Genomic DNA, 27,353 nt, shown 5'->3' with positions numbered 1-27,353 from the left:
GTCGCCCTGACGACTACATGTGCGGGAAGTGCATCTGCCTGCAGCACCCAACTGACCGCATTGTGGCCCTGGAGCTGCGGGTGGATTTACTCCAGAGGATCCACGATGCTGAGGATGATGTGAATAGCACGTTTAGTGAGTTGATCTTACCACAGATAAAGGGTATACAGCCAGATAGGGAATGGGTGACCAACAGGAAGAGCAGTGGAAGGAAGGTAGTGCAGGGGTCCCCTGCGGTCATCCCCCTGCAAAACAGATACACCGCTTTGGGTACTATTGAGGGGGATGACTCATCAGGGGAGGGCAGCAGCAGCCAAGTTCATGGCCCCGTTGGTGGCTCTGCTGCACAGGAGGGCAGGAAAAAAAGTGGGAGAGCTATAGTGGTAGGGGATTCTATTGTAAAGGGAATAGATAGACGTTTCTGCGGCCGCAACCGAGACTCCAGGATGGTATGTTGCCTTCCTGGTGCAAGGGACATGGATGTCTCGGAGCGGTTGCAGGACATTTTCAAGGGGGAGGGCAAACAGCCAGTTGTCGTGGTGCATATAGGTACCAACGATATAGGTAAAAAACGGGATGAGGTCCTAAAAGATGAATTTAGGGAGCTAGGAGCTAAATTAAAAAATAGGACCTCAAAAGTAGTAATCTCACGATTGCTACCAGTGCCACGTGCTAGTCAGAGTAGGAATCGCAGGATAGTTCAGATGAATACGTGGCTTGAGGAGTGGTGCAGAAGGGAGGGATTCAAATTCCTGGGACATTGGAACCGGTTCTGGGGGAGGTGGGACCAGTACAAACCGGACGGTTTTCACCAGGGCAGGACTGGAACCAATGTCCTAGGGGGAGTGTTTGCTAATGTTGTTGGGGAGGGGTTAAACTAATATGGCAGGGGGATGGGAACCTATGCAGGGAGACAGAGGAAAGTAGAATAGGGGCAGAAGCAAAAGATAGAAAGAGGAAAAGTAAAAGTGGAGGGCAGAGAAACCCAAGGCAAAAAAACAAAAAGGGCCACATTACAGCAAAATCCTAAAAGACAAGCCTGAAGGCTCTGTGCCTCAATGCGAGGAGTATTCGGAATAAGGTGGACGAATTAACTGCGTAGATAGCAGTTAACGGATATGATGTAATTGGCATCACGGAGACATGGCTCCAGGGTGACCAAGGCTGGGAACTCAACATCCAGGGGTATTCAACATTTAGGAAGGAGAGACAGAAATGAAAAGGAGGTGGAGTGGCGTTGCTGGTTAAAGAGGAAATTAATGCAATAGTAAGGAGGGACATTAGCCTGGATGATGTGCAATCGGTATGGGTGGAGCTACAGAAACCAAAGGGCAGAAAACGCTAGTGGGAGTTGTGTACAGACCGCCAAACAGTAGTAGTGAGGTTGGGGACAGCATCAAACAAGAAATTAGGGATGTGTGCAATAAAGGTACAGCAGTTATCTGGGCGACTTTAATCTACATATAGATTGGGCAAACCAAACTGGTAGCAATGTGGCGGAGGAGGATTTCCTGGAGTGTATTAGGGATGGTTTTCTAGACCAATATGTCGAGGAGCCAACTGGAGGGCTGGCCATCTTAGACTGGGTGATGTGTAATTAACAATCTTGTTGTGCGAGGCCCCTTGGGGAAGAGTGACCATAATATGGTAGAATTCTTTATTAAGATGGAGAGTGACACAGTAATTCAGAGACTAGGATCCTGAACTTAAGGAAAGGTAACTTCGATGGTATGAGACATGAATTGGCTAGAATAAACTGGCGAGTGATACTTAAAGGGTTGACAGTGGATAGGCAATGACAAACATTTATAGATCACATGGATGAATTTCAACAATTGTACATCCCTGTCTGGAGTAAAAATAAAACAGGGAAAGTGGCTCAACTGTGGCTAACAAGGGAAATTAAGGATAGTGTTAAATCCAAGGAAGGGGCATATAAATGGGCCAGAAAAAGCAACAAACCTGACGAGTGGGAGAAATTTAGAATTCAGCCGAGGAGGACAAAGGGTTTAATTAGGAGGGGAAAGTAGAGTACGAGAAGAAGCTTGCTGGGAACATAAAAATTGACTGCAAAAACGTCTATAGATATGTGAAGAGAAAAACATTAATGAAGACAAACATAGGTCCCTTGCAGTCAGATTCAGGTGAATTTACAATGGGGAACAAAGAAATGGCGGACCAGTTAAACAAATACTTTGGTTCTGTCTTCACGAAGGAAGACACAAATAACCTTCCGGAAATACTAAGGGACCGAGGGTCTCGTGAGAAGGAGGAACTGAAGGAAATCCTTATTAGGCGGGAAATTGTGTCAGGAAATTGATGGGATCGAAGGCTGATGAATCCCCGGGGCCTGATATCTGCATCCCAGAGTACTTAAGGAAGTGGTCCTAGAAATAGTGGATGCATTGGTGATCATTTTCCAACAGTCTATCGACTCTGAATCGGTTCCAATGGACTGGAGGGTAGCTAATGTAACATCACTTTTTAAGAAGGGAGGGAGAGAGAAGGCGGGTAATTATAGACCGGTTAGCCTGACATCAGTAGTGGGGAAAATGTTGGAATCAATTATTAAAGATGAAATAGCAGCATATTTGGAAAGCAGTGATGGGATCGGTCCAAGTCAGCATGGATTTATGAAAGGGAAATCCTGCTTGACAAATCTTCTGGAATTTTTTGAGGAATGTAACTGGTAGAGTGGACAACGGAGAACCGGTGGATGTGGTGTATTTGGACTTTCAAAAGGCTTTTGACAAGGTCCCGCACAAGAGATTGGTGTGCAAAATTAAAGCACATGTTATTGGGGGTAATGTACTGACGTGGAGAGAGAACTGGTTGGCAGACAGCAGGCAGAGAGTCGGGATAAATGTGTCCTTTTCAGAATGGCAGGCAGTGACTAGTGGGGTGCCACAGGGTTTAGTGATGGGACCCCAGCTATTTACAATATACATTAACGATTTGGATGAGGGACTTGAGTGTAATATCTCCAAGTTTGCAGATGACAGTAAGCTGGGTGGCGGTGTGAGCTGTGAGGAGGACGCTAAAAGGCTGCAGGGTGACTTGGACAGGTTAGGTGAGTGGGCAAATGCATGGTAGATGCAGTATAATGTGGATAAATATGAGGTTATCCACTTTGGGGGCAAAAACGTGAAGGTAGAATATTATCTGAATGGCGGCAGATTAGGAAAAGGGGAGGTACAACAAGACCTGGGTGTCATGGTACATCAGTCATTGAAAATTGGCATGCAGGTACAGCAGGCGGTGAAGAAGGCAAAATGGTATTTTGGCCTTCATAGCTAGAGGATTTGAGTATTGGAGCAGGGAGGTCTTACTGCAGTTGTACAGGGCCTTGGTGAGGCCTCACCTTGAATATTGTGTTCAGTTTTGGTCTCCTAATCTGAGGAAGGATGTTCTTGCTATTGAGGGAGTGCAGCGAAGGTTCACCAGACTGATTCCAAGGATGGCTGGACTGACATACAAGGAGAGACTGGATCACCTGGGCCTTTATAGACTGGAGTTTAGAAGGATGAGAGGGTATCTCATAGAAACGTATAAGATTCTGACTGGACAGGACAGGTTAGATGTGGGAAGAATGTTTCCGATGTTGGGGAAGTCCAGAACCAGGGGACACAGTCTTAGGATAAGGGGCAGGCCATTTAGGACTGAGATGAGGAGAAACTTCTTAGAAACATAGAAAATAGGTGCAGGAGTAGGCCATTCGAGCCTGCACCGCCATTCAATGAGTTCATGGCTAAACATGCAACTTCAGTACCCCATTCCTGCTTTCCCGCTATACCCCTTGATCCCCCTCGTAGTAAGGACTACATCTAACTTCTTTTTGAATATATTTCGTGAATTGGCCTCAACAGCTTCCTGTGGTAGATAATTCCACAGGTTCACCATTCTCTGGGTGAAGAAGTTTCTCCTCATCTCGGTGCTAAATGGCTTACCCCTTATCCTTAGACTGTGACCCCTGGTTCTGGACTTCCCCAACATTGGGAACATTCTTTCTGCATCTAACCTGTCTAAACCCGTCAGAATTTTAAACGTTTCTATGAGATCCCCTCTCTTCACTCAGAGAGTTGCGAACCTGTGGAATTCCCTGCCGCAGAGAGTTGTTGATGCCAGTTCATTGGATATATTCAAGAGGGAGTTAGATATGGCCCTTGCGGCTAAAAGAGATCAAGGGGTATGGAGAGAAAGCAGGAAAGGGGTGCTGAAGGAATGATCTGCCATGATCTTATTGAATGGTGGTGCAGGCTCGAAGGGCTGGATGGCCTACTCCTGCACCTATTTTCGATGTAATCCAGGTGTGACCTCACCAATACCCTGTATAACTGTAGCGAGACTTCACTGCTTTTATACTCCATCCCTTTTGCAATAAAGGCCAAGTTTTCATTGGCCTTCCTGATTACTTGCTGTACCTGCATACTAACTTTTTGTGTTTCATACACAAGGACCCTCAGGTCTCTCTGTACTGCATTTTGTAATTTTTCTGCATTTAAATAATAATTTGCTTTTTTATTTTTTCTGCCAAAGTGGATAAACTCACACTTGCCCACATTATACTCCATCTGCCAAATATTTGCCCACTCACTGAGCCTGTCTATATCCCTTTCAGATGTTTTTGTCTCCTCCTCACAACTTGCTTTCTTGCCCATCTTTGTATCATAAGCAAACTTGGCTACATTACACTCGGTCCCTTCATCCAAATCATTAATATAGATTGTACATTAATGACTTAGACGAGGGGATTAAATGTAGTATCTCCAAATTTGCGGATGACACTAAGTTGGGTGGCAGTGTAAGCTGTGAGGAGGATGCTATGAGGCTGCAGAGTGACTTGGATAGGTTAGGTGAGTGGGCAAATGCATGGCAGATGAAGTATAATGTGGATAAACATGAGGTTATCCACTTTGGTGGTAAAAACAGAGAGACAGACTATTATCTGAATGGTGACAGATTAGGAAAAGGGGAGGTGCAACGAGACCTGGGTGTCATGGTACATCAGTCATTGAAGGTTGGCATGCAGGTACAGCAGGCGGTTAAGAAAGCAAATGGCATGTTGGCCTTCATAGCGAGGGGATTTGAGTACAGGGGCAGGGAGGTGTTACTACAGTTGTACAGGGCCTTGGTGAGGCCACACCTGGAGTATTGTGTACAGTTTTGGTCTCCTAACTTGAGGAAGGACATTCTTGCTATTGAGGGAGTGCAGCGAAGGTTCACCAGACTGATTCCCGAGATGGTGGGACTGACCTATCAAGAAAGACTGGATCAACTGGGCTTGTATTCACTGGAGTTCAGAAGAATGAGAGGGGATCTCGGAAATGTTTAAAATTCTGACGGGTTTAGACAGGTTAGATGCAGGAAGAATGTTCCCAATGTTGGGGAAGTCCAGAACCAGAGGTCACAGTCTAAGGATAAGGGGTAAGCCATTTAGGACCGAGATGAGAAGAAACTTCTTCACCCAGAGAGTGGTGAACCTGTGGAATTCTCTACCACAGAAAGTTGTTGAGGCCAAGTCACTAAATATATTCAAAAAGAAGTTAGATGTAGTCCTAACTATTAAGGGGATCAAGGGGTTTGGCGAGAAAGCAGGAATGAGGTACTGAAGTTGCATGTTCAGCCATGAACTCATTGAATGGCGGTGCAGGCTCGAAGGGCCGAATGGCCTACTCCTGCACCTATTTTCTATGTTTCTATATGAATGGTTGAGGCCCCAGCACCGATCCCTGTGGCACCCCACTAGTTACTGTTGGCTAACCGGAAAATAACCTATTTATCCCGACTCTCTGTTTTCTGTTCGTTAGCGAATCCTCTATCCATGCTAATATATTACCCCTAACCCCGTGAACTTTCATCTTGTGCAGTAATGTTTCATGTGACACCTTATCGAATGCCTTCTGGAAATCCAAATACACATCCACTGGTTCCCCCCTTATCCATCCTGCTCGTTATATCCTCAAAGAACTTCAACAAATTTATCAAACATGATTTCCTTTTCAAAAAACCATGCTGACTCTGCTTGACTAAATTATGCTTTTCCAAGTGCCCTGTCACTGCTTCCTTAATAATGGACTCCAGCATTTTCCCCAACGACAAATGTTAGGCTAACTGGTCTGTAGTTTCCTGGTTTCTGTCTGCCTCCTTTTTTAAATAGGGGCGTTACATTTGCGGTTTTCCAATCTGTTGGGACCTCCCCAGAATCTAGGGAACTTTGGTCGATTACTTAACAATTCAGCCACTTGTCTGAAGACCCTAGGATGTAAGCCATCAGGTCCAGGGGACTTGTCCATCTTTAGTCCCATTATTTTACTGAGTACTTCTTCTTTATTAACAGTGACTGTTTTAAGTTCCTCCCTCCCTAGAGCCCCTTGAATGGAATTATTGGAATGTTTTTAGTGTCTTTTACCGTGAAGACCTATACAAACTATTTGTTTAAAGTCTCTGCCATTTCCATGTTCCCCATTATTAATTCCATGGTCTCATCCTCTAAGGGACCAACATTTACTTTAGCCACTCTCTTCGTTTTTCTATACTTGTAGAAACTCTTAACTATCTGTTTTTATATTTTTGCTAGTTTACTTTCATAATCTATGTTCCCTCTCTATTATTTTTTTAGTCGTTCTTTGCTGTCTTTTAAAAGTTTCCCACTCCTCTGGCCTCCCACTAATTTTGGCCACTTTATATGCCATTGTTTTCATTTGATACCATCCTTTATTTCCTCAGTTAGCCACGGATGGTTGCCCCTTTTCTTAAAGTCTTTCCTTCTCATTGGAGTATATTTTTGTTGAGAGTTATGAAATATCGTCTTAAATGTTTGCCATTGCTCATCAACTGTCTTACACTTTAATCTATTTTCCCAATCCACTTTAGCCAACTCTACCTTCATACCTTTGTAGTCTCCTTTATTAAACTGGTTTGAGATCCAACTCTCTTGCCCTCCAACTGAATTTGAAATTCAACCATGCTATGATCACTCTTTGCTGGAGGATCCTTTACTAGGAAATCATTTATTAATCTTGACTCATTACACTTGGATATACAACTCTTTGTTTGTTCCACCAAATCATTAAGATATATATGGTGAAAAGCTGAGGTCCCACTACAGATCCCTGGGGAGAACCACTTGTCACATCCCGCCAATCAGTGAACATTCGGTTTATCCCACTCTCTGCCTCCTACCTCCCAACTAATCAGCGACCAATGTCACAAGGTTACCTCCAATTCCGTGAGCTTTTATTTTTGTGTATAATCGTGTTCAAAATTATTTCACTAATAAATTTAGTCCAAACAGAAACAAACAAAATGCTGCCATAACGATAGTGTAGTGATTAAGTTCCTGGACTAATAATTCACAACAGGTGAGTTCGAAACCCAGCCTGCAGTTTAAATTCAGTATTTTAAAATTTGGAAATAAAAAGCTGGCATCAGTAATTGACCATGAATCTGTTGAATTGTCGTAAAAACCCAACTGCTTCACGAATGTACTTTAGGGCAGCAAACCTGCCATCCTTACCCAGTCTGGACTGTGAGTGACTCCACCAACATGGTTGACTCTTAACTGCCCTCTGTAGTAGCCTCGCAAGCCACTCAGTTGTAGAAGGCCCACCAGCTTCTCAGGGAAACTAGGGATGGGCAATAAATGTTGGCCTTGCCAAAGACACCCACATCCTGAGGATAAATCAAAAACCTCACCAATGGTACAGTGAGCTCCTAACTTTCGCCACCCTCTCAGTGAAATAATTTCACCTCAACTCCCCTTAATCCTTCTGCCAAATACTTTAAATCTATGCCCCCTGGTTACTGAACGCTCTGCTAAGGGAACTAGGTCCTTCCTGTTCATTCTATCTGGACCACTCAGAATTTCATATACATTCATTACATTTCCCCTCAGCCTCCTCTGTTTCAAAGAAAACAACCCCAGCCTATCCAATCTTTCCTCATTGCTAAAATTCTGCAGTCCTGGCAACATCCTTATAAACCTCCTCTGTACCTCTCTAGTGCAATCATATCTCTCATGTAATGTGATCAGAATTGTACACAGCACTCCAGCTGTGGCCTAACTTGTGTTTTATACAGTTCTAGAATAACCTCCCTGTTCTTATCTTCTCCTTCTTCTTCGGCAGTCCCCCGGAGTCGAGGATGACTTGATTCCACAATAAAATTAGTACCAAGGTGACTGAAGAGACCAATGCAGGATCTGCAGTCTCTGTCGCAGGTTAGGCAGGCGGTGGTTGGAGGGACGGGTGGCAGGGGTGCTTTATTTGTCGTACCCTCCTTCCACTGTTTGTACTTGGCTTCCGCGTGCTCCCGGCGAATGGACTCAAAAGTGTTCGGCGCCTTCTTGGATGCTTCTCCTCCACTTTGAATGGTGAGAGAGCAAAGGGGGAGCAGCGTCGAGTCTGGAGGCTTACAAGAGGCCCATCAGTCGCAGTCGGGGAGTGGGAGAACCGAGGAGGAGGAGCAGCGTCGAGTCAGGAGGCCTACAAGAGGCCCATCAATCGCAGTCGGGGAGCGGGAGAGTGAGGAGGAGCAGTGTCAAGTCGGGAGGCCGACAAGAGGCCAGCCGGTGCAGCTGCAGCAGGGAGGCAAAAAAGTAGAAAGAAATCGAAAGGTGACGTCACAGCCAAGGGGGTAAGCGATTGGCTGGTGATTGGTGAGTAGCTTTCCTTTTTTCTTTTCATTATCAGTAAGTAACCTTTAGCATTGTTGTTTCCAAATTATACTTGGGCTGCACACATGTGCGTGCAGCCCAATGGCTTCCAACAGTGACGCCATCTAGTGGCTAGTGATCCCAAAGGTACATACATGACAATACCCCCTTCTGTGATATTAAGTCTTTTAGAAATAGAAACATAGAAAATAGGTACAGGAGTAGGCCATTCGGCCCTTTGAGCCTGCACCACCATTCAATAAGATCATGGCTGATCATTCCCTCAGTATCCCTTTCCTGCTTTCTCTCCATACCCCTTGATCCCTTTAGCCGTAAGGGCCATAACTAACTCCCTCTTGAATATATCCAATGAACTGGCATCAACAACAAATTGAGCCGGTCCGGTGTTTTACGCTCCCGGGTTGACCATCTCAGTTCAACTCCAGCCTTGGGTGAATGTGCAAAGTCTGTTGTGACTGGTGGCTGGGTGGCTGACCTGGTGAGAGCGGCAATGGCCATGTCAGGGATTGAAAGTCCATTTTCATTGAACATGTCAGTGATTGAAAGTCCCGATTCACTGAGGACCACTGAGTCCTCTGATGACTGGGGATAGGTTGGTTGGTCGTCGATTGTCTCTTCCTCCAACTGTTCTGGTTCGTCTATGTGCCGCAGCTTTATCTGATCCATATGTTTCTGCATGTTTGCCTATTTTTGAGCTTGACAATAAATGACCGTACCAGTGATCCACTTGGGACCCTGACCATAATTCAGAGCATATACAGGATCATTTACAGAAATATCGCGTGACACAGCTGCACGATCATGATATCCTTGCTGACTTTGTCTTCTATATTCAACATGGTTATTCAAGTCAGGGAGTACAAGAGATAGCTTGGTCTTAAGACCTCTCTTCATCATTAGTTCATTAGGCGAGACCCTGGTAAGCGCGTGTGGTTTTGTCCTGTAACTAAGCAGTATGCATGACAGGCGGGTCTCCCGACCCTTGGGTTACTCGCTTCATACTCTGCTTTATGATTTGGACAGCACGTTCTGCTTTCCCATTGGATGCAGGTTTGAATGGTGCTGACCTTACATGTTTGATACCATTGAGTTTCATGAACTCTTGAAACTCCTGACTGGTGAAGCACGATCCATTGTCGCTAACAACGATGTCAGGCAGACCATGTGTCGCAAACATGACACTGAGATTCTCAATGATAGCTGTGGATGTGCTGGATGACATGATTATATACTCTATTCACTTCAAATATGCATCCACCACAACTAAAAACATCTTCCCCAGGAAGGAACCTGCAAAGTGTATGTGGATCCTGGACCATGGTTTGTACGGCGACGACCACAGATTCAGCGGCGATTCCGCTGGTGCTTTGCTGAGCTGCATGCAAGTGTCGCACTGATGCACACATGATTCCAGCTCAGAGTCAATTCCCGGCCACCATACATGAGACCTGGCGATGGCTTTCATCATTACACTGCCGAGATGTGTGTTATGTAGCTCATGTATAAATTTCTCTCTCCCTTTCTTGGGCATAACAACACGATTGCCCCACAGTATACAATCCGACCGAACATTGGTCTTTGCGACGAATGTAAGGTTTGGTCTCCTCGCACATTTGCTTAGGAATGGCAGACCAATCACCTTTGAGGATGCAACACTTCACCACCAATAAAATCGAGTCCTGGCTGGTCCAGGACTTAACTTGTTGAGCCGTGATAGGGGTTCCTTCACTCTCAAAAGCATCCATAACTAACAATAGGTCCGCCTGTTGTGGTGTTTCCACCTCCAGTGTGGGCAACGGCAGACGGCTCAAAGCATCGGCACAATTCTCGGTGCCAGCTCTATGGCGAATGACATAATCATAAGCGGATAATATCAGCGCCCACCTCTGGATGTGCGATGAAGCATTGTTATTGATGCCTCTGTTTTCAGAGAACAGTGAAATGAGAGGCTTGTGATCTGTCTCCAGTTCAAACCGAAGACCAAACAGGTACTGATGCATCTTTTTAACCCCATACACACAGGCTACTGCTTCTTTCTCTACCATGCGGTAGGCTCTTTCCGCTTTAGACAAACTTTTTGAAGCAAACGCGACTGGTTGAAGTTTACCCGACTCATTAGTTTGTTGGAGTACGCAACCAATTCCATATGACGAAGCATCACAGGCCAATACTAAACGTTTACATGGTCATAATATATCAGCAGCTTGTTAGAGCAAAGCAGGTTAGTGGTTTTCTCAAAAGCTCTGTCTTGAGACCACCCCACACCCAGTTGTCATCTTTTTTTAGCCGTATGTGCAGTGGTTCTAATAAGGTGCTCAATTTAGGTAGGAAGTTACCGAAGTAGTTGAGTAGACCCCAGAACGAACACAGCTCCGTCATATTCTGCGGCTTGGGTGCATTCTTGATGGCCTTAGTTTGCGCGTCCGTGGGTCTGATGCCGTCAGCAGCAATTTTCCTCCCCAGGAATTCGACCTCTGGTGCCATGAAGACGCAGTTCGAGCGTTTCAGTCTGAGTCCCACTTTGTCCAGACGATGTAGAACCTCTTCCAGGTTGTTCAGATGCTCCTTGGAGTCACGACCTGTGACCAGGATGTGATCTTGGAACACGACGGTTCTGGGAACAAACTTATGTAGACTCTCCATGTTCCTCTGAAATATTGCTGCAGCCGAGCGAATTCCAAAAGGGTACCTGTGATAAATAAACAGTCCTTTATGTGCGTTAATGCATGTAAGTCTCTTCGACATCTCGACCAGCTCCTGTGTCATGTAGGTCAATGTCAAGTCCAGTTTGGTGAATGACTTCCCCCCGGCTAGCGTTGCAAACAAGTCATCAGCCTTCGGTAACGGATACTGATCCTGTTTCGAAACCCTATTGATTGTAGCCTTGTAGTCTCCACAGATTCTGATTGTGCCATCACTTTTCAGCACAGGAACATTGGGGCTGGCCCATTCACTAAATTCAACCGGTGATATGATCCCGTCACGATGGAGTCTGTCCAGTTCGATTTGACCGTCTCTCTCATCATATATGGAACTGCCTGAGCTTTATGATGGGCAGGTCTTGCATCCGAGTCCACTGGGATCTGCACCTTGGCTCCCGTGAAGTTGCTGATGCCTGGTTCAAACAGCGAGGGGAACTTTCCTTATTAGCCCTCCCAAAGTGCATCACCTCACACTTCTCTGAATTAAATTCCATTTGCCACTGCTCTGCCCATCTGACCAGTAGATTGATATCTTCCTGCAGCCCATGACTTTCATTTTCATTATCAACCACACAGACAATTTTAGTGTCGTCTGCAAACTTCTTAAAGTTTGATTTCAATTTACGCCGGGCAGGTCCGTTCTCAACTCACTGAAATTGACCCTCCTCCATTTAAGTATTTTGACACAAGATTGCTCTTTGTCCTTTTCCATAGCTAACCTAAACCTTATGATACTATGATCACTGGCAGAAAACAGGAAACTATGGACCAGATAGCCTAACATCTGTCATTGGAAAAATGCTGGAGTCCATTATTACGGAAGTAGTAGCAGGACATTTGGAAAATCATAATGCAGTCAAGCAGAGTTAGCATGGTTTTATGAAAGGGAAATCATGTTTGACAAATTTGCTGGAGTTCTTTGAGGATCTAACGAGCAGGGTGGACAAAGGAGAACCAGTAGATGTCGTGTATTTGGATTTCCATAAGACTTATGAAGAAAGGTTGAGCAGGTTGGGCCTATACTCATTGGAGTTTAGAAGAATGAGAGGTGAACTTATTGAAATGCACAAGATTCTGAGGGGGCTTGACAGGGTAGATGCAGAGAGGATGATTCCCCTTGTGGGGGCATAGTTTCAGAATAAGGGGTCGCCCATTTAAAATGGAAATGATGAGGAATTTATTTTCTCAGAAGGTCGTAAATCTTTGGAATTCTCTACCCCAGGAAGCTGTGGAGGAGGATTATTGAATATATTTAAGGTGGAGATCGATATATTTTTGAATGTTAAGGGAGTTAAGGGTTATGGGGACCGGGCAGGGAAATGGAGCTGAGGCCAAGATCTTATTGAATGGCGGCACAGGCTCGAGGGGCCAAATTGCCTACTCCTGCTCCAATTTCTTATGTTTCCTAAAGGTTTACCTGCTGACACTTGCTCTCCTTGACCTACCTCAATTCCCCAGAACCAGATCCAGCAATGTCTCCTTCCTCATTGGGTCAGAAACATACTGATCAAGAAAGTTCTCCTGAACACATTTCAGAAATTCTTCCCCCTCTTTGCCCTTTACACTATTACTATCCCAGTCTAGATTAGGAAAATTGAAGCCCCCATTATCACTACTCTATAGTTTTTGCATCTCTGTAATTTCCCTGCAAATTTGCTCCTTTATATCCTTCCCACTAGTTGGCGGCTTATAGAAACATAGAAAATAGGTGCAGGTGTAGGCCATTCGGCCCTTCTAGCCTGCACCGCCATTCAATGAGTTCATGGCTGAACATGCAACTTCAGAATACATCGTGTAATGGCACCTCTATTGACTCAATTCTAACCAAATAGATTCTGTCCTTGACCCCTCCAGGACTTCCTCGCTCTCCAGCACTAATATTCTCCTCAATCAATACTGCCACCCCACCTCCTTTCTTTCCTTCCCTATCTTTCCTGAACACCTTATATTCAGAAATATTTAATACCCAATCTTGCCCTTTTCTGAGTCAAGTCTCCTTTATCACCGCAACATTGTATTCGCATGTGGCTATTTGCTCCTGCAGCTCACCAATCATTTACTAGTTTGTGTGTTTACAATACATGCACTGTAAATGCACTCCAAGATCCTTCTGTTCCTCAATACTTCTCAGTATCCTACCGTTTATTGTGTATTCCCTTGCCTTGTTAGCCCTCCCAAAATGCATTACACTTCTCAGGATTGAATTCCATTTGCTACTTTTGTGTCCACCTGACCAGTCCATGGATCGCTTCCTGCAGTCGACAGCTTTTTTCCTGTCAAACACATGGCCAATTATGGTATCATCTGGAAACTTCTTAATCATGCCCCCTACATTGAAGTCTAAATCATTGAAACATACCACAAACCCCGCCCCCCCTACATTAAAGACTACATCATTGATATATACCACAAAAAGCAAAGGACCCAGTTCTGAGCCCTGCGGAACCCCACTGGGGTTCCAGTCACAAAAACACCAGTTGACTATTACCCTTTGCTTCTTGCCATTGGGCCAATTTTGGATCCAACTTGTTATTTTCCATGTTAGAATTAGATGATAGCATGTTAAAACCCTAATTCTAATTAGAACTTGTTTACCTCAAGGTCCTGGGTTGCGTCATCACCATGGAAACAGAAAACAAGAACGGGAAAACCTTGTACTAAGGCTGACAAGACGATAAAGGAGGTCCAAGGCCTGTGCCTGGACACAGAATTTGTTGTGCCGATGATGGGATGGATTCATCTGCAGTTCTGCTTTTTGGGGTGTGCCTTAGAAGGTTTGGATCATTCTCAGAGTAGAAGGGCCAACAAGGACACAGGTTCAGACAGATGCAAAAACGAGGAATGGGCTACTCCGACTACCCAGAGGACAATTATACTTTCTAACTGCTTTTCAAATACTGAGTGTATTAGGTCTCACTCATGCTTAAATAAAATCATAACTGTTACCAATATAGAGTCAGCTTTGAACCATTGAACAGATAGTCCAAAAGGATTTCCAATTTTTTCTCACACTGACAATCACAGAAAATAAATTGGTGATGACCTGTGACATAACTGGAGTCATATCGTCCACACCACTTAATAATAAATCTTATATTCTGCCAATTCATTCAACAAAAGTTCATTAAAATGAACATTTCTGCATTATGGATTCCTAGGGATTCACATTCTTCAGTCCATTCATGGCCCACCTCAGGCTTTCCACAGTCACACTCTTCGCCTGGATCCACATAGGAATTTCCACATTTCTGTCCTCGAACCAACATACTGGGATCAGGCAGATTATAAAGGCACATCCCAATACCACGGGCTAGGCTGCGTTGCACGGAATCTCTGCTGCAGCTACTGAAGATCTGTGCTGGCTGAAGTCTGAAAGAATAAATGAAGCAATCAAAACTGAGAGGGTGGAAAAACAAGTATAATAAAGAAATTCAAATCCTACAGATTGTGCAAACCTTGAACTCGAGAGCACTGCTTCTAAATGGGGAAATCAAACATACGGCTGTGTGTGGGACCGTAATGTGTGCTTCTGATTAACTAGTTGGGAAGTGGCCTTGGAATAAGTCACCCACCTTTCTGACCACAACAGATGGACTGGTGAGACCTGCCACTAACAGCAATACACAATTCACACAGTACTCACTCACCAGAAAAGTAAAAGGGACTTGTATTTATATCACATCCAACTTGCACACAGCAAGATCCCACAAACTGCAATGAAGAAAATGTGCTTCATTGATGTTGGTTGAAGGTGAAATGATGACCAGGACACTGGGAGAACTCCCGAAAGGGAAGAAATTGACCGGATTCAGTGAAGCGCAATTCTACCGCAACCTCGGTGGGCGAGCTGCAATTTGGAGTAGAATATGCTGGATAGGTTGAGCTGTGACGAAACAGGCACCTCTTCTGTCCACCTCCATTAGGGACAATGGCAGTTTGGGGCCACCAGCAGGTGATCTGGGCTTTCCTCGGAATTCCGCCGACTGTGCTGTTAAGCTGACTGGGCCATACGTCTGCTGGAATTCTTTGAGGATATAACGAGCATGGTGGATAGAGGTGTACCGATGGATGTGGTGTATTTAGATTTTCAAAAGGCATTCGACAAGGTGCCACACAAAAGGTTACTGCAGAAGATAAAGGTACGCGGAGTCAGAGGAAATGTATTAGCATGGATCGAGAATTGACTGGCTAACAGAAAGTAGAGTGTCGGGATAAATGGGTCCTTTTCGGGTTGGAAATCGGTGGTTAGTGGTGTGCCACAGGGATCGGTGCTGGGACCACAACTGTTTACAATATATATAGATGACCTGGAAGAGGGGACAGAGTGTAGTGTAACAGAATTTGCAGATGACACAAAGATTAGTGGGAAAGCGGGTTGTGTAGAGGACACAGAGAGGCTGCAAAGAGATTTGGATAGGTTAAGCGAATGGGCTAAGGTTTGGCAGATGGAATACAATGTCGGAAAGTGTGAGATCATCCACCTTGGGGAAAAAAAACAGTAAAAGGGAATATTATTTGAATGGGGAGAAATTACAACATGCTGAGGTGCAGAGGGGCCTGGAGGTCCTTGTGCATGAATCCCAAAAAGTTAGTTTGCAGGTGCAGCAGGTAATCAGGAAGGCGAATGGAATGTTGGCCTTCATTGCGAGAGGGATGGAGTACAAAAGCAGGGAGGTCCTGCTGCAACTGTACAGGGTATTGGTGAGGCCGCACCTGGAGTACTGCGTGCAGTTTTGGTCACCTTACTTAAGGAAGGATATACTGGCTTTGGAGGGGGTACAGAGACGATTCACTCGGCTGATTCCGGAGATGAGGGGGTTACCTTATGATGATAGATTGAGTAGACTGGGTCTTTACTCGTTGGAGTTCAGAAGGATGAGGGGTGATCTTATAGAAACATTTAAAATAATGAAAGGGATAGACAAGATAGAGGCAGAGAGGTTGTTTCCACTGGTCAGGGAGACTAGAACTAGGGGGCACAGCCTCAAAATACGGGGGAGCCAATTTAAAACCGAGTTGAGAAGGAATTTCTTCTCCCAGAGGGTTGTGAATCTGTGGAATTCTCTGCCCAAGGAAGCAGTTGAGGCTAGCTCATTGAATGTATTCAAGTCACAGATAGATAGATTTTTAACCAAAAAGGGAATTAAGGGTTACGGGGAGCGGGCGGGTAAGTGGAGCTGAGTCCACGGCCAGATCAGCCATAATCTTGTTGAATGGCGGAGCAGGCTCGAGGGGCTAGATGGCCTACTCCTGTTCCTAATTCTTATGTTCTTAAAGCAGGTGGACGGCCCATGACTGAGGTGACTGAAGGCCCCAACAGTAACAGGTGCAAAAGTAATCAGTCCCTCTGGGCCTGAAGCTTCTCCTTTTGGAACAGCGGCTGCCACTCCGACCTTCGGCTGCCACAGCAGGTTGTACCCAATCTATTTAAATCTTCTGTACTTGTATGGGGTCCAGGGCAAATTGGCAAATCGGATCCAAAATTGGCTTAGAGGTAAGCAGCAAAGGGTAATGGTTAATGGATGTTTTTGTGATTGGATGGATGTTTCCAGTGGGGTTCCACAGAGCTCAGTACTGGGTCCCTTGCTTTTTACATCAATTATCGAGATTTGAATACAGGGAGTATGATTAAGAAGTTTGCAGATGACACTAAAATTGGCTGTGTGGTTGATAATGAAGAGGAAAGTCATGGGCTACAGGAGGATATCAATCTACTGGTCAGGTGGCAACAGTGCAAATGGAATTTAATTCAGAGAAGTGTGAGGTAATGCACTTGGGGAGGGATAATAAGGAAAGGGTATACACATTAAACAGTAGGTAATTTAATAGTGTAGATGAACAAAGGGACCTTGGAGTGCTTGTCCACAGATCCCTGAAAGTAGCAGGTCAGGTGGATAAGGTGATTAAGAAGGCATACGGAATGCTTGCCTTTATAGGCCGAGGCATAGAATATAAGAGCAGGGAGGTTATGCTTAAATTGTATAACACTTTGGTTAGGCCACAGCTGGAGTACTGCGTGCAGTTCTCGTCGTTGTATTATAGGAAGGACGTGATTGCACTAGAGAGGATGCAGAGGAGATTTACGAGGACACTGCCTGGAATGGAGAATCTTAGCTATGAGGACAGATTGGATAGGCTGGGTTTGTTCTCATTGGTACAGAGGAAGCTGAAAGGAGACCTCGTTGAGGTGCATAAAATTTTGAGGGGCCTGGATATAGTGGTCTATTTCCCTTGGTGGAAGGGTCAATTGCGAGGGGACATAGTTTTAAGGTGGTTGGTGGAAGGTTTAGATGGGATTTGAGGGGAAGCTTCTTCACACAGAGGGTTGTAGGGGTCTAGAACCTTCTGCCTGGAAGAGTGGTGGATGCAGAAACCCTCACCACTTTTAAAAGGTGCTTGGATGGGCACTTGAGGTGCCGTAACCTGCGGACCTAGAGCTGGTAAGTGGGATTAGACTGGATAACCTCTTGTTGGTTGGTGCAGATACGATGGTAAGTACTGCAGGGAATAGAATACGGCCAGAGTGATCTCCTGGACTAGTGTCGATCGCCTGGATGGGTTGGAGAAGAATTTTCCCAGATTTTTTTCCAAAATTGGCCTGGGTTTTTATCTGGTTTTTGCCTCTCCCAGGAGATCACATGGCTCCAGGTGGGGTGGAGTGTAGAATGTTGCGATGCATGGTGTATTGCAGTTGTGAGGGGCGGACTGGTTGGGTCGGATACTCTTTACCTTTGAGCCATTGTTCTTAGATTTATATGTAACCTTCAGGGCTGCTAACCGAGGGCCGTGTGGCTCTTTGTCAGCTGGCGCGGACACGATGGGCCAAAATGGCCTCCTTCTGCGCTGTAAATTTCTATGTTTCTATGTCTGTCCATTTCTCCTTGCGCTTTGTAAGCTCTTCCACACCTACACATTGTTTCAACAACAATCTGGCCTGTTGTCCACAACTATCAACAGTCTACATTCTACACATTTCTCACCCTCTGACTTCGGCCATGATGCAGCCAGCTTTTTTGTCTGTACAGATACATTTTGGAGCTGGGAAGTCATGGTCCATTCCCAGATTGTGTCCAATTCCATGAGCTAAATTGGAAGCTATGCCCAAACTTTCAGCAGTAGTATCCTAGGAAAACAAGAGCAAACAAGTATTGATATAAAGGAACAAGGACTGGATGGGAATGCCACGTGTCAGTACATTTATAGTGGAAGCAACAGCTGCAGAAAGAGAGTCCTCGGCCTTAGCTGCGCTGTCTGGGAGCTGCACGGAGATGCTTTCCCGTAGGGATGGCAGGGAAGTTGGTTGAAAAATTATTCAAGCAGTCTGTGCAAAAGCCTGGGCCCTCCCTCATTCACTTTGGCAAAATGTGTCTGAGGTTGGTGGGGGACTGAGACCCCGCGCCCGGTTCCATTGCGCTCTGTTGAAGGATTTTGTCCTGATTGGGCTTGTTAAGCCCACCCTGCAAGGTTCCCAGCTAATTAAAAGGAAGCGGATCTGATGACGTCATTTGATGACACGTCATCAGCCGGTTTCCTTGAAGGGACCATGCCCACATTAATTTTAACAGTTGTGCTTTAAGTCTTCTGCAGCATTGAGCTACTGCAAACACGCACAAGTACTGCACAGAGGTGCTCGGCTGCACCCAGGCTCTCCCATCACTCCCTCCATATGCTTATAGTGGGAGTCACAGCATGCAGGGAGATTTTCTTCCCTTCCAATGGGCGGCAAAAGACTTCCCCAGGACACCAACATAGAAACATAGCCTGCACCACCATTCAATATGATCATGGCTGATCATGCAACCTCAGTACCCCACCCCTGCCTTTTCTCCATATCCCCGATCCCTTTAGCCGTAAGGGACATATCCAACTCCCTTTTGAATATATCCAACAAAATGGACTCAACAACTTTCTGTGGCAGAGAATTCCACAGGTTCACAACTCTTTGGCTGAAAATGTTTCTCCTCATCTCGATCCTATATGGCTTGTCCCTTATCCTTAGACTGTGTCCCCTGGTTCTGGACTTCCCCAACATCAGGAACATTCTTCCTGCATCTGACCTGTCCAGTCCCGTCAGAATTTTATACATTTCTATGATATCCCCTCTCATTCATCAAAATTCCAGTGAGTATAAGCCTAGTCGATCCAGTCTTCCTTTATATGTCAGTCCCGCCATTCTGGGAATCAGTCTGGTGAACCTTCGCTGCACTCCCTCAATAGCAAGAATGTCCTTCCTCAGATTAGGAGACCAAAACTGCACACAATACTCAGTGTGGTCTCACAAAGGCCCTGTACAACTGCAGCAAGACCTCACTGCTCCTATACTCAAATCCCCTCGCTATGAAGGCCAGCTTGCCATTTGTTTTCTTTACTGCCTGCTGTACCTGCATGCCTACCTTCAATGACTGATGTACCGTGACACCCAAATCTCATTGCACCTCCCCTTTTACTAATCTGTCATCATTCAGATAATAATCTGCCTTCTTGTTTTTGCCACCAAAGTGGATAACCTCACATTTATCCACATTATACTGCCTGGTTGCACAATGTACAAGAAGGCACAAGCAGGGATGCTGTCAGGAGGACCTGGCTGCAGTGCTGCAAACCTTTCAATGATCTCAATAGATCATGAAACGTTACTCCATTTAAGACGGAGATGAAGAGGAATTTCTTCTCTCAGAGGGTCATGAATCTTTGGAATTCTCTATCCCAGAAGCTATGGAGACTGGGTCATTGAATATATTCATGGTGGAGATAGACTGATTTTTGAACTACAAGGGAGTCAAGGGTTATGGGGAACAGGCAGCAAAGTGGAGCTGAGGCCAAGATCAGATCAGCCATGATCTTCTTGAATAGCGGAGAAGGCTTGAGGGGCCAAATGGCCTACTCCTGCTCCTATTTCTTATGTTCTTATGTTACTGCAATGTCACACTTAACCTCATCCTGCGGTGCCACTCATCACATCCCCATCACTCTGCCTTCCCTACCCCTGCACATCCTTACTCACACCAACTTATCTTGCACCTCCACATATCCCTCCCTCTCTATCTACATTATCAGATCTCCATCTCACTAGCCACCCCTCATACTCACCCTCATTCTTGTCCAATCATACCAACAAACAACACACAAGAGTAGGCACTTGGGTCTTAGCCAATGTTCATGTCAAGTTTCTGTTAATGTGTTGTCAAACATTGAAACCTTTATTTTCAACACTTTGCCTCTTGGACAGATTTGTGTGCTCCTTTGGTAGTGACTTAGTGAGTTGTAGTGAAGGGTGAGACAATAGTGATGGGTGTGAAAGGAATGGCTTGGGCGTTGTGGGGATGGTTTATGGTGTTAGTGTGGTGCCAACCTGGCGCATCATGTGGCAGCCATGAAGTGAAGTAAATCTGGCCATGATGAGGCCATGCCTTGTCTCCTGGGCAGCAATGTGGTCGGGTGCTGATACCCTGTGTCCTGTCAAGTATCAGGTGATTACGGAGATTAGTGTTGTTGGTGTGCCTGGTGATGTTGGGGCTGATCGTGGTGCGATTCTGAGGACCAAGGTGAGATTTTTATCAAGGGCACCAATGCTGATGGAATATATGGCAGGTGAAGTTGAGATGACAGATGCGATCCGTCAACGGCGAGATAGGTTGTTCCAAAGGAGGTGACAGTGGATAGAGAGTATACTCCAAACACTTCCAAACTTCAAAAAGCTCAAAAGTGTATTCCACATCCCGAAGGCTCCAGCTTCGAACACTGGAAAGTGAACAGCTGTGAAATGGTGGCTTTTATACCAGTTCTGCAGCTGTCACCTATTCAAAGCAATGGAGAGTCACTGAAAACAGGACGTACTTACCTTACGTGGTCCCCGAGCGGCGGGAACCTCGTGAAACAGTTGGAAAAATGGTTAGCAGCTGATAAAATGCTGCTTAAATACCTTTAACCACCCTCTTAAGTGTTTGAATTGGCTCACCCGCCACTTAGCGCCAGGTCTACAAAACGCAGGCAGAGTTGGCACTTGGGAAACTTACAAGGAGGCAGTTTCAGAGCGGGACACCGTGCTGCTGTCACAATCTTTTAGATTTTGACAGCGGACTCGCCTCCGAACCTGCCCTCTGAGCACCAGCAAAATCCAGCCCTCTCTCCCTGTTGGGGAACATGAAGTTAAAAAATAAGAAAATTCAATCTAATAACTGTCTATCGAAAATTAAGTTTAAAATATTTTTATTCCGGGATGGGTATAGATAGCATAATCCTGCAGCATCTAACATGAATGAAATTTTCTGGATTTTGGTATGCTTATTGTATTTGATATTAAACATCTTTACAAAAACACATTACACTCCACGCACTGTGTAGATTTCCACAGCCTTTAAGGAATGAGCTGGAGCACAGAACTTGGAGATTCGCAAACGGAATGCTTCGCAAACAGAGTGAGGAAATTTGTGAGCACAGGAATTCGGTCGAGAGCAGGAGTCTAACTGAAAAGGAGGAGCGGAGCCACAGGACCCGAGGTCTCTAAGTTAATAGACACGAGAGCAGACCTCAGATAATGAAGAGGAAAGTCATGAACTGCAGGAGGATATCAATCTACTGGTCAGGTGGGCAGAACAGTGGCAAATGGAATTTAATTCGGAGAAGTGTGAGATAATGCACTTGGGGAAGGCGAATAAGGAAAGGGTACACATATTAAACAGTAGGATACTTAGAAGTGTAGATGAACAAAGGGACATTGGAGTGCTTGTCCACAGATCCCAGAAAGTGGCAGGCCAGGTGGATAAGGTGGTTAAGATGGCATACGAAACGCTTGAATATGCTGGAATACTGCGTGCAGTTCTGGTCACCGTATTATAGGAAAGACGTGATTGCACTGGAGAGGGTGCAGAGGAGATTTAAGAGGATGTTGCTGAGAGTGGAGAATCTTAGTTATGACGACACTTAGGATAGGCTGGGTTTGTTCTCCTTGGAACAGAGGAGGCTGAGAGGAGGCCTCATTGAAGTGTATAAAACTGTGAGGGGCCTGGATATAGTGGATAGCAAGGGCCTATTTCCCTTGGTAGTGGAGCCAATTACGAGAGAACATAGTTTTAATGTAGTTGGTGGAAGGTTTAGAGGGGATTTGAGGGGAGGCTTCTTCACGCAGAGGATTGTGGGGGTCTGGAACTCACTGCCTGGCAGTGTGGTGGAGGCGGAAACCTTCATCACATTTAAAAGGTGCTTAGATGGGCACTTGAAGTGCCGCAACCTACAGTGTTACGGACCTAGAGCTGGTAAGTGGGATTAGACTGGATGACCTTTTATTGGCTGGCGCAGATATAATGGTAAGTATCATGTATTCAACTATCATTGTAACCCATGTATAAGCTGACCTAAGTTGTACACCTTGAGAACATTGACCACAAGGGGGTGAACTTGTGGGAGACACTCCTAACCTGGACTTTCAGGTATAAAAGGGGAAGCTCCAACCACCTTCATCACTTGAGGTCTTGGTAATAAAGGTAACTGGTCACAGAGTGACTTTCTCTCAAGTATGGGCCTCGTGTGCATTTATACTGTATAGTAAGGACATATTAGTAAGTACTGCAGGGAATTGAATACGGTCAGAGTGATCTCCTGGACTAGTTTTGATTGCCTTGATGGGTCGGAGAGGAATTGTCCCAGATTTTTTCCCCCAATTAGCCTGGGTTTTTAAACTGTTTTTTTGCCTCTCCCAGGAGATCGCATGGTTCCAGTTAGGGTGGAGTGTAAAATGTTGCAATGCACAGTGCATCGCAGTTGTGTGGGGCGGACTGGCTGGGTCAGATACTCTTTACCTTTCAGCCATTGTTCATAGGGTTATATGTAACCTTCAGGGCTGCTGACCGAGGGCCGTGTGGCTCTTTGTTGGCCGGCGCGGACACGATGGGCCAAAATGGCCTCCTTTTACACTGTCGATTTCTGTTTCTACCTACGGGACAGCGAGAGGAGCGGCCACAGATATCGGTAGGCCCAAGAGTCCGGAGGGAGCGCGACTGTCAGGGAGCGAGATAAGTGACGTCATTGCAAGGGAAGGGGCTGATTGGTGAGTAGTTGGTAATTGTTTTTTTTAGTCTTAAGTTTATTTCTGTTAAGTTACTGAAAAAAAAAGTTAGTTGATATTCGAATAAATAAATCTGGGAAAATTCCTCTCCGACCCATCCAGGCAATTAAAACTAGTCCAGGAGATCACCCTGGCCGTATTCTATTCCCTGCAGGACTTACCATTATATCTGTGCCGGCCAACAAAAGGTCATCCAGTCTAATCCCAATTACCAGCTCTAGGTCTGTAACCCTGCAGATTACGGCACTTTAAGTGCCCATCCAACCATCTCTTAAATGTGGTGAGGATTTCTGTATCCACCACTCTTCCAGGCAGGGAGTTCCAAATCCCCACAACCATCTACTAAAGAAGCACCCCTCCCCCCTCAAATCCCCTCCAAACCTTCCACCAACCACCTTAAAACTATGCCCCCTCGTAATAGACCCCTCCACCAATGGAAATAGGCCCTTGCTATCCATTATATCCAGGCTCCTCAATATTTTGTGCACCTCAATGAGGTCTCCTTTCAACCTCCTCTGTTCCAATGAGAACAAACCCAGCCTATCCAATCTGTCACATAACTAAGATTCTCCATTCCAGGCAGCATCCTAGTAAATCTCCTCTGCACCCTCTCGAGTGCAATCACGTGCAGGCAGAGAGGGAATGGGTGGCTGCCAGACAGTAGAGGAGGACCAGGCAGGTAGAACAGGAGTCCCGAGTGTATCTCATTCTCCAACCAATATTCTGTTGAGTACTGGTGGGGGTCAATCTCTGGGGAGTACAGCCAGAGCCAGGACCAAGGCACCACGGGGGGGGAAGGAAGAAGAGTGGGCGAGCAATAGTGGTAGGGGATTCGATAATTAGGGTAGCAGACAGACGTTTCTGCAGCTGCAGACGTGACTCCGGGATTGTATGTTGCCTCCCTGGTGTCAGGGTCAAGGATGTCACTGAGCGGCTGCAGGACATTCTGAGGGGGAAGCGTGAGCAGCCAGAGGGTGTGGTCGATATCGGTATCAATGACTTAAGTAGAAAAAGGGAAGAGGGATCTAGGAAAGAGATTAAAAAGCAGGACCTCAAAGGTAACAATCTCCGGATAACTCCCAGTGCCACATGCAAGTGTGAATAGAAATAGGATAGAGCAGATGAATGTGTGGCTGGAGAGATGGTGCAGGAGGGAGGGCTTTAGATTCCTGGGGATTTGTGGTGCAACCTGGGCTGGACAGGTTGCACCACAAATAAGTCGGTACCAATTTCCTCGCGCGGAGGTTTGCTAGTGCTATTGGGGAGGGTTTAAACTAAGGTGGCAGGGGGATGGGCACTCGGATATGGCATTAGAAAGGAGAAACAAAGGACACAAAGGATTGGGAGAGACAGGTAGTACTAAAGCAAGAAATAATAAGGTCTTAGGTGGGGTCCGACTAAGAGAGAACACAGGATGGTCTAAGATAGGTTTGCAGTGAATGTATGTGAAAGCACGAAGCACAGTAAACAAGGTTGGTGAGCTGCAGGAGCAAATAGCCACATGGGAATATGATGTTGTGGCAATAACAGAGACTTGGCTCAAAAAAGGGCAGGATTGGGTATTAAATATTCCTGGTTATAGGGTGTTCAGGAAAGATAGGGAAGGAAAGATAGGAGGTGGTGTTGCAGTATTGGTTAAGGACAATGTTACAGTGCTGGAGAGAGGATGTCCTGGAGGGATCAGGGGCAGAATCTATTTGGTTAGAGTTAAGAAATAGTAGAGGTGTGATTACACTACTGGCTGTATTCTATAGGCCACCATGGAGCAAATTTGAAGAGAAATTAGAGAGAGATGCAAGAACTATAGAGTATTGATAATGGGGGCCTTCAACTATCCCAATATAGACTGGGATCAAAATAGGGTAAAAGGCAGAGAGGGTGAAGAATTTCTGAAGTGTGTTCAGGAGAACTTTCTTGATCAGTACGTTTCCGGCCCGACGAGGAAGGATGCATTGCTGGATCTGGTTCTGGGGAATGAGGTGGGTCAGGTGGAGCAAGTGTCAGTAGGGGAACATCTAGGAACAGTGATCATAGTATCATAAGGTTTAGATTAACTATGGAAAAGGACAAGGAGCAATCGAGAGTAAAAATACTTAATTGTAGGAAGGCCAATTTCAGTGGTTTGAGAATGGATCTGACCCAGGTAAATTGGAATCAAAGATTGGCAGGCAAAACTGTACTGGAACAATGGGCTGCATTTAAAGAGGAAATAGTTCAGGTACAGTCGAGGTACATTCCCACTTGGGGGAAAGGCGGGACAACTAAAGTCAGAGCCCCCGGATGACGAAAGAGATTGAGCGTAAAATGAAGCAGAAAAAGAGCACGTACGTCAGGTCGAGAATACATCAGAGAATCAGGCTAAATATAGAAAGTTCAGGGGAGAAGTGATAAAGAAAATAAGAGGGGCAAAGAGAGGGTATGAGAGTAGATTGGCAGCCAACATAAAAGAAATCCAAAATTCTTCTATACCATATAAATAATAAATGGGTAGTAGGAAGAGGAATGGAGCCGAATAGGGACCCAAAAGGAGACCCATGCTTGGAGGCAGAGGGTGTGGCTGAGGTACTAAATGAGTACTTTGCATCTGTCTTCTGTCAAGAAAGAAGACGCTGCCATAGACATAGTGAAGGAGGTGGTAAGAGAGATACTGAACGGGATAAGAATTGATAAAGATGAGGTCCTAGAAAGGCTGGCTGTATTGAAAGTAGATAAGTTACCAGGACCGGATGGAATGCATCCTAAAATGCAGAGGGAAGTGAAGAAAGAAATCGTGGAGGTACTGGCCATAATCTTCCAATCCTCCATAGATATGGGGGTGGTGCCAGAGAACTGGAGAATTTCAAATGTTACATCCTTATTCAGAAAAGGGTGTAACGATAAACCCAGCATCTGCAGGCCAGTCAGTCTAACCTCGGTAATGAGGAAACTTTTAGAAATAATAATCAGGGACAAAATTAGCAGTCACTTGGACAAGTGTGGATTAATTAAGGAAAACCAGCACGGATTTGTTAAAGCAAATTATGTTTAACCAACTTGATTGAGTTTTTTTGATGAGGTAACAGAGAGGGTTGATGAGGGCAATGCGGTTGATGTGGTGTGCATGGATTTCCAAAAGGCGTTCGACAAAGTTTCACATAATAGGCTTGGTAGCAAAGTTGAAGCTCATGGAATAAAAGGGACAGTGGCAGCCTGGATATGAAATTGTCTAAGTGACAGGAAACAAAGTAGAGCTGAACGGTTGTTTTTCAGACTGGAGGAAGGTGCACAGTGGTGTTCCACAAGGGTCGGTACTTGGATCACTGCTTTTCCTGATATGTATTAATGATTTGGATGTGAGTGTACAGGGCAGATGACACAAAACTTGGTGAACAGTGAGGAGGATAGTAATAGACTTCAAGATGACATTGGCAGGCTGATGGAATGGGCGGACACTTGGCAGATGAAATTAAACGCAGAAAAGTGTGAAGTGGTAGAAAGAATGAGGAGAGGAAATATAAACTGAAAGCACTGGAGAAGTACCACCAACACTGCCTCCACAATATCCTGCAAATTCATTGGCAAGATCATCATCATCATAGGCAGTCCCGCAAAATCGAGGAAGATTTGTTTCCACTCTTAGCATGAGTTCTGAGGTGGCTGTGCAGTCCAATACGGGAACCACAGTCTCTGTCACAGATCGGACAGTCGTTGAGGGTAAGGGTGGGTGGGACTGGTTTGCCGCACGCTCCTTCCGCTGCCTGCGCTTGATTTCTGCATGCTCTCGGCGATGAGACTCGAGGAGCTCAACGCCCTACCGAATGCACTTCCTCCACTCAGCGCGATCTATGGCCAGGGACTCCCAGGTGTCGGTGGGGATGTTGCACTTTATCAGGGAGGCTTTGAGGGTGTCCTTGTAACGTTTCCTCTGCCCGCC

At 45.5% G+C, this 27,353-nt stretch overlaps 1 protein-coding gene across 1 annotated transcript in view; it reads right to left on the bottom strand.

The window, feature by feature from the left end:
• The window catches only part of LOC139235179 (zinc metalloproteinase-disintegrin-like batroxstatin-2), a 546,822-nt gene that overhangs the window by 427,186 nt on the left and 92,283 nt on the right, over positions 1-27,353 (bottom strand). Inside the window, exons 9-10 of the mRNA XM_070866402.1 lie at positions 18,357-18,499; positions 14,568-14,745 (exon numbers count right to left, since the gene is read on the bottom strand). Coding sequence (XP_070722503.1) covers positions 14,568-14,745; positions 18,357-18,499 — 321 coding nt within the window. The remainder of the gene's footprint in view (positions 1-14,567; positions 14,746-18,356; positions 18,500-27,353) is intronic.

Source organism: Pristiophorus japonicus, chromosome 2 (assembly GCF_044704955.1).
Source record: "Pristiophorus japonicus isolate sPriJap1 chromosome 2, sPriJap1.hap1, whole genome shotgun sequence".
Classification (NCBI taxonomy): domain Eukaryota; kingdom Metazoa; phylum Chordata; class Chondrichthyes; family Pristiophoridae; genus Pristiophorus; species Pristiophorus japonicus.
Note: the sequence above shows the minus strand (reverse complement) of the source record. Positions and strands in the feature narration are given on the sequence as shown.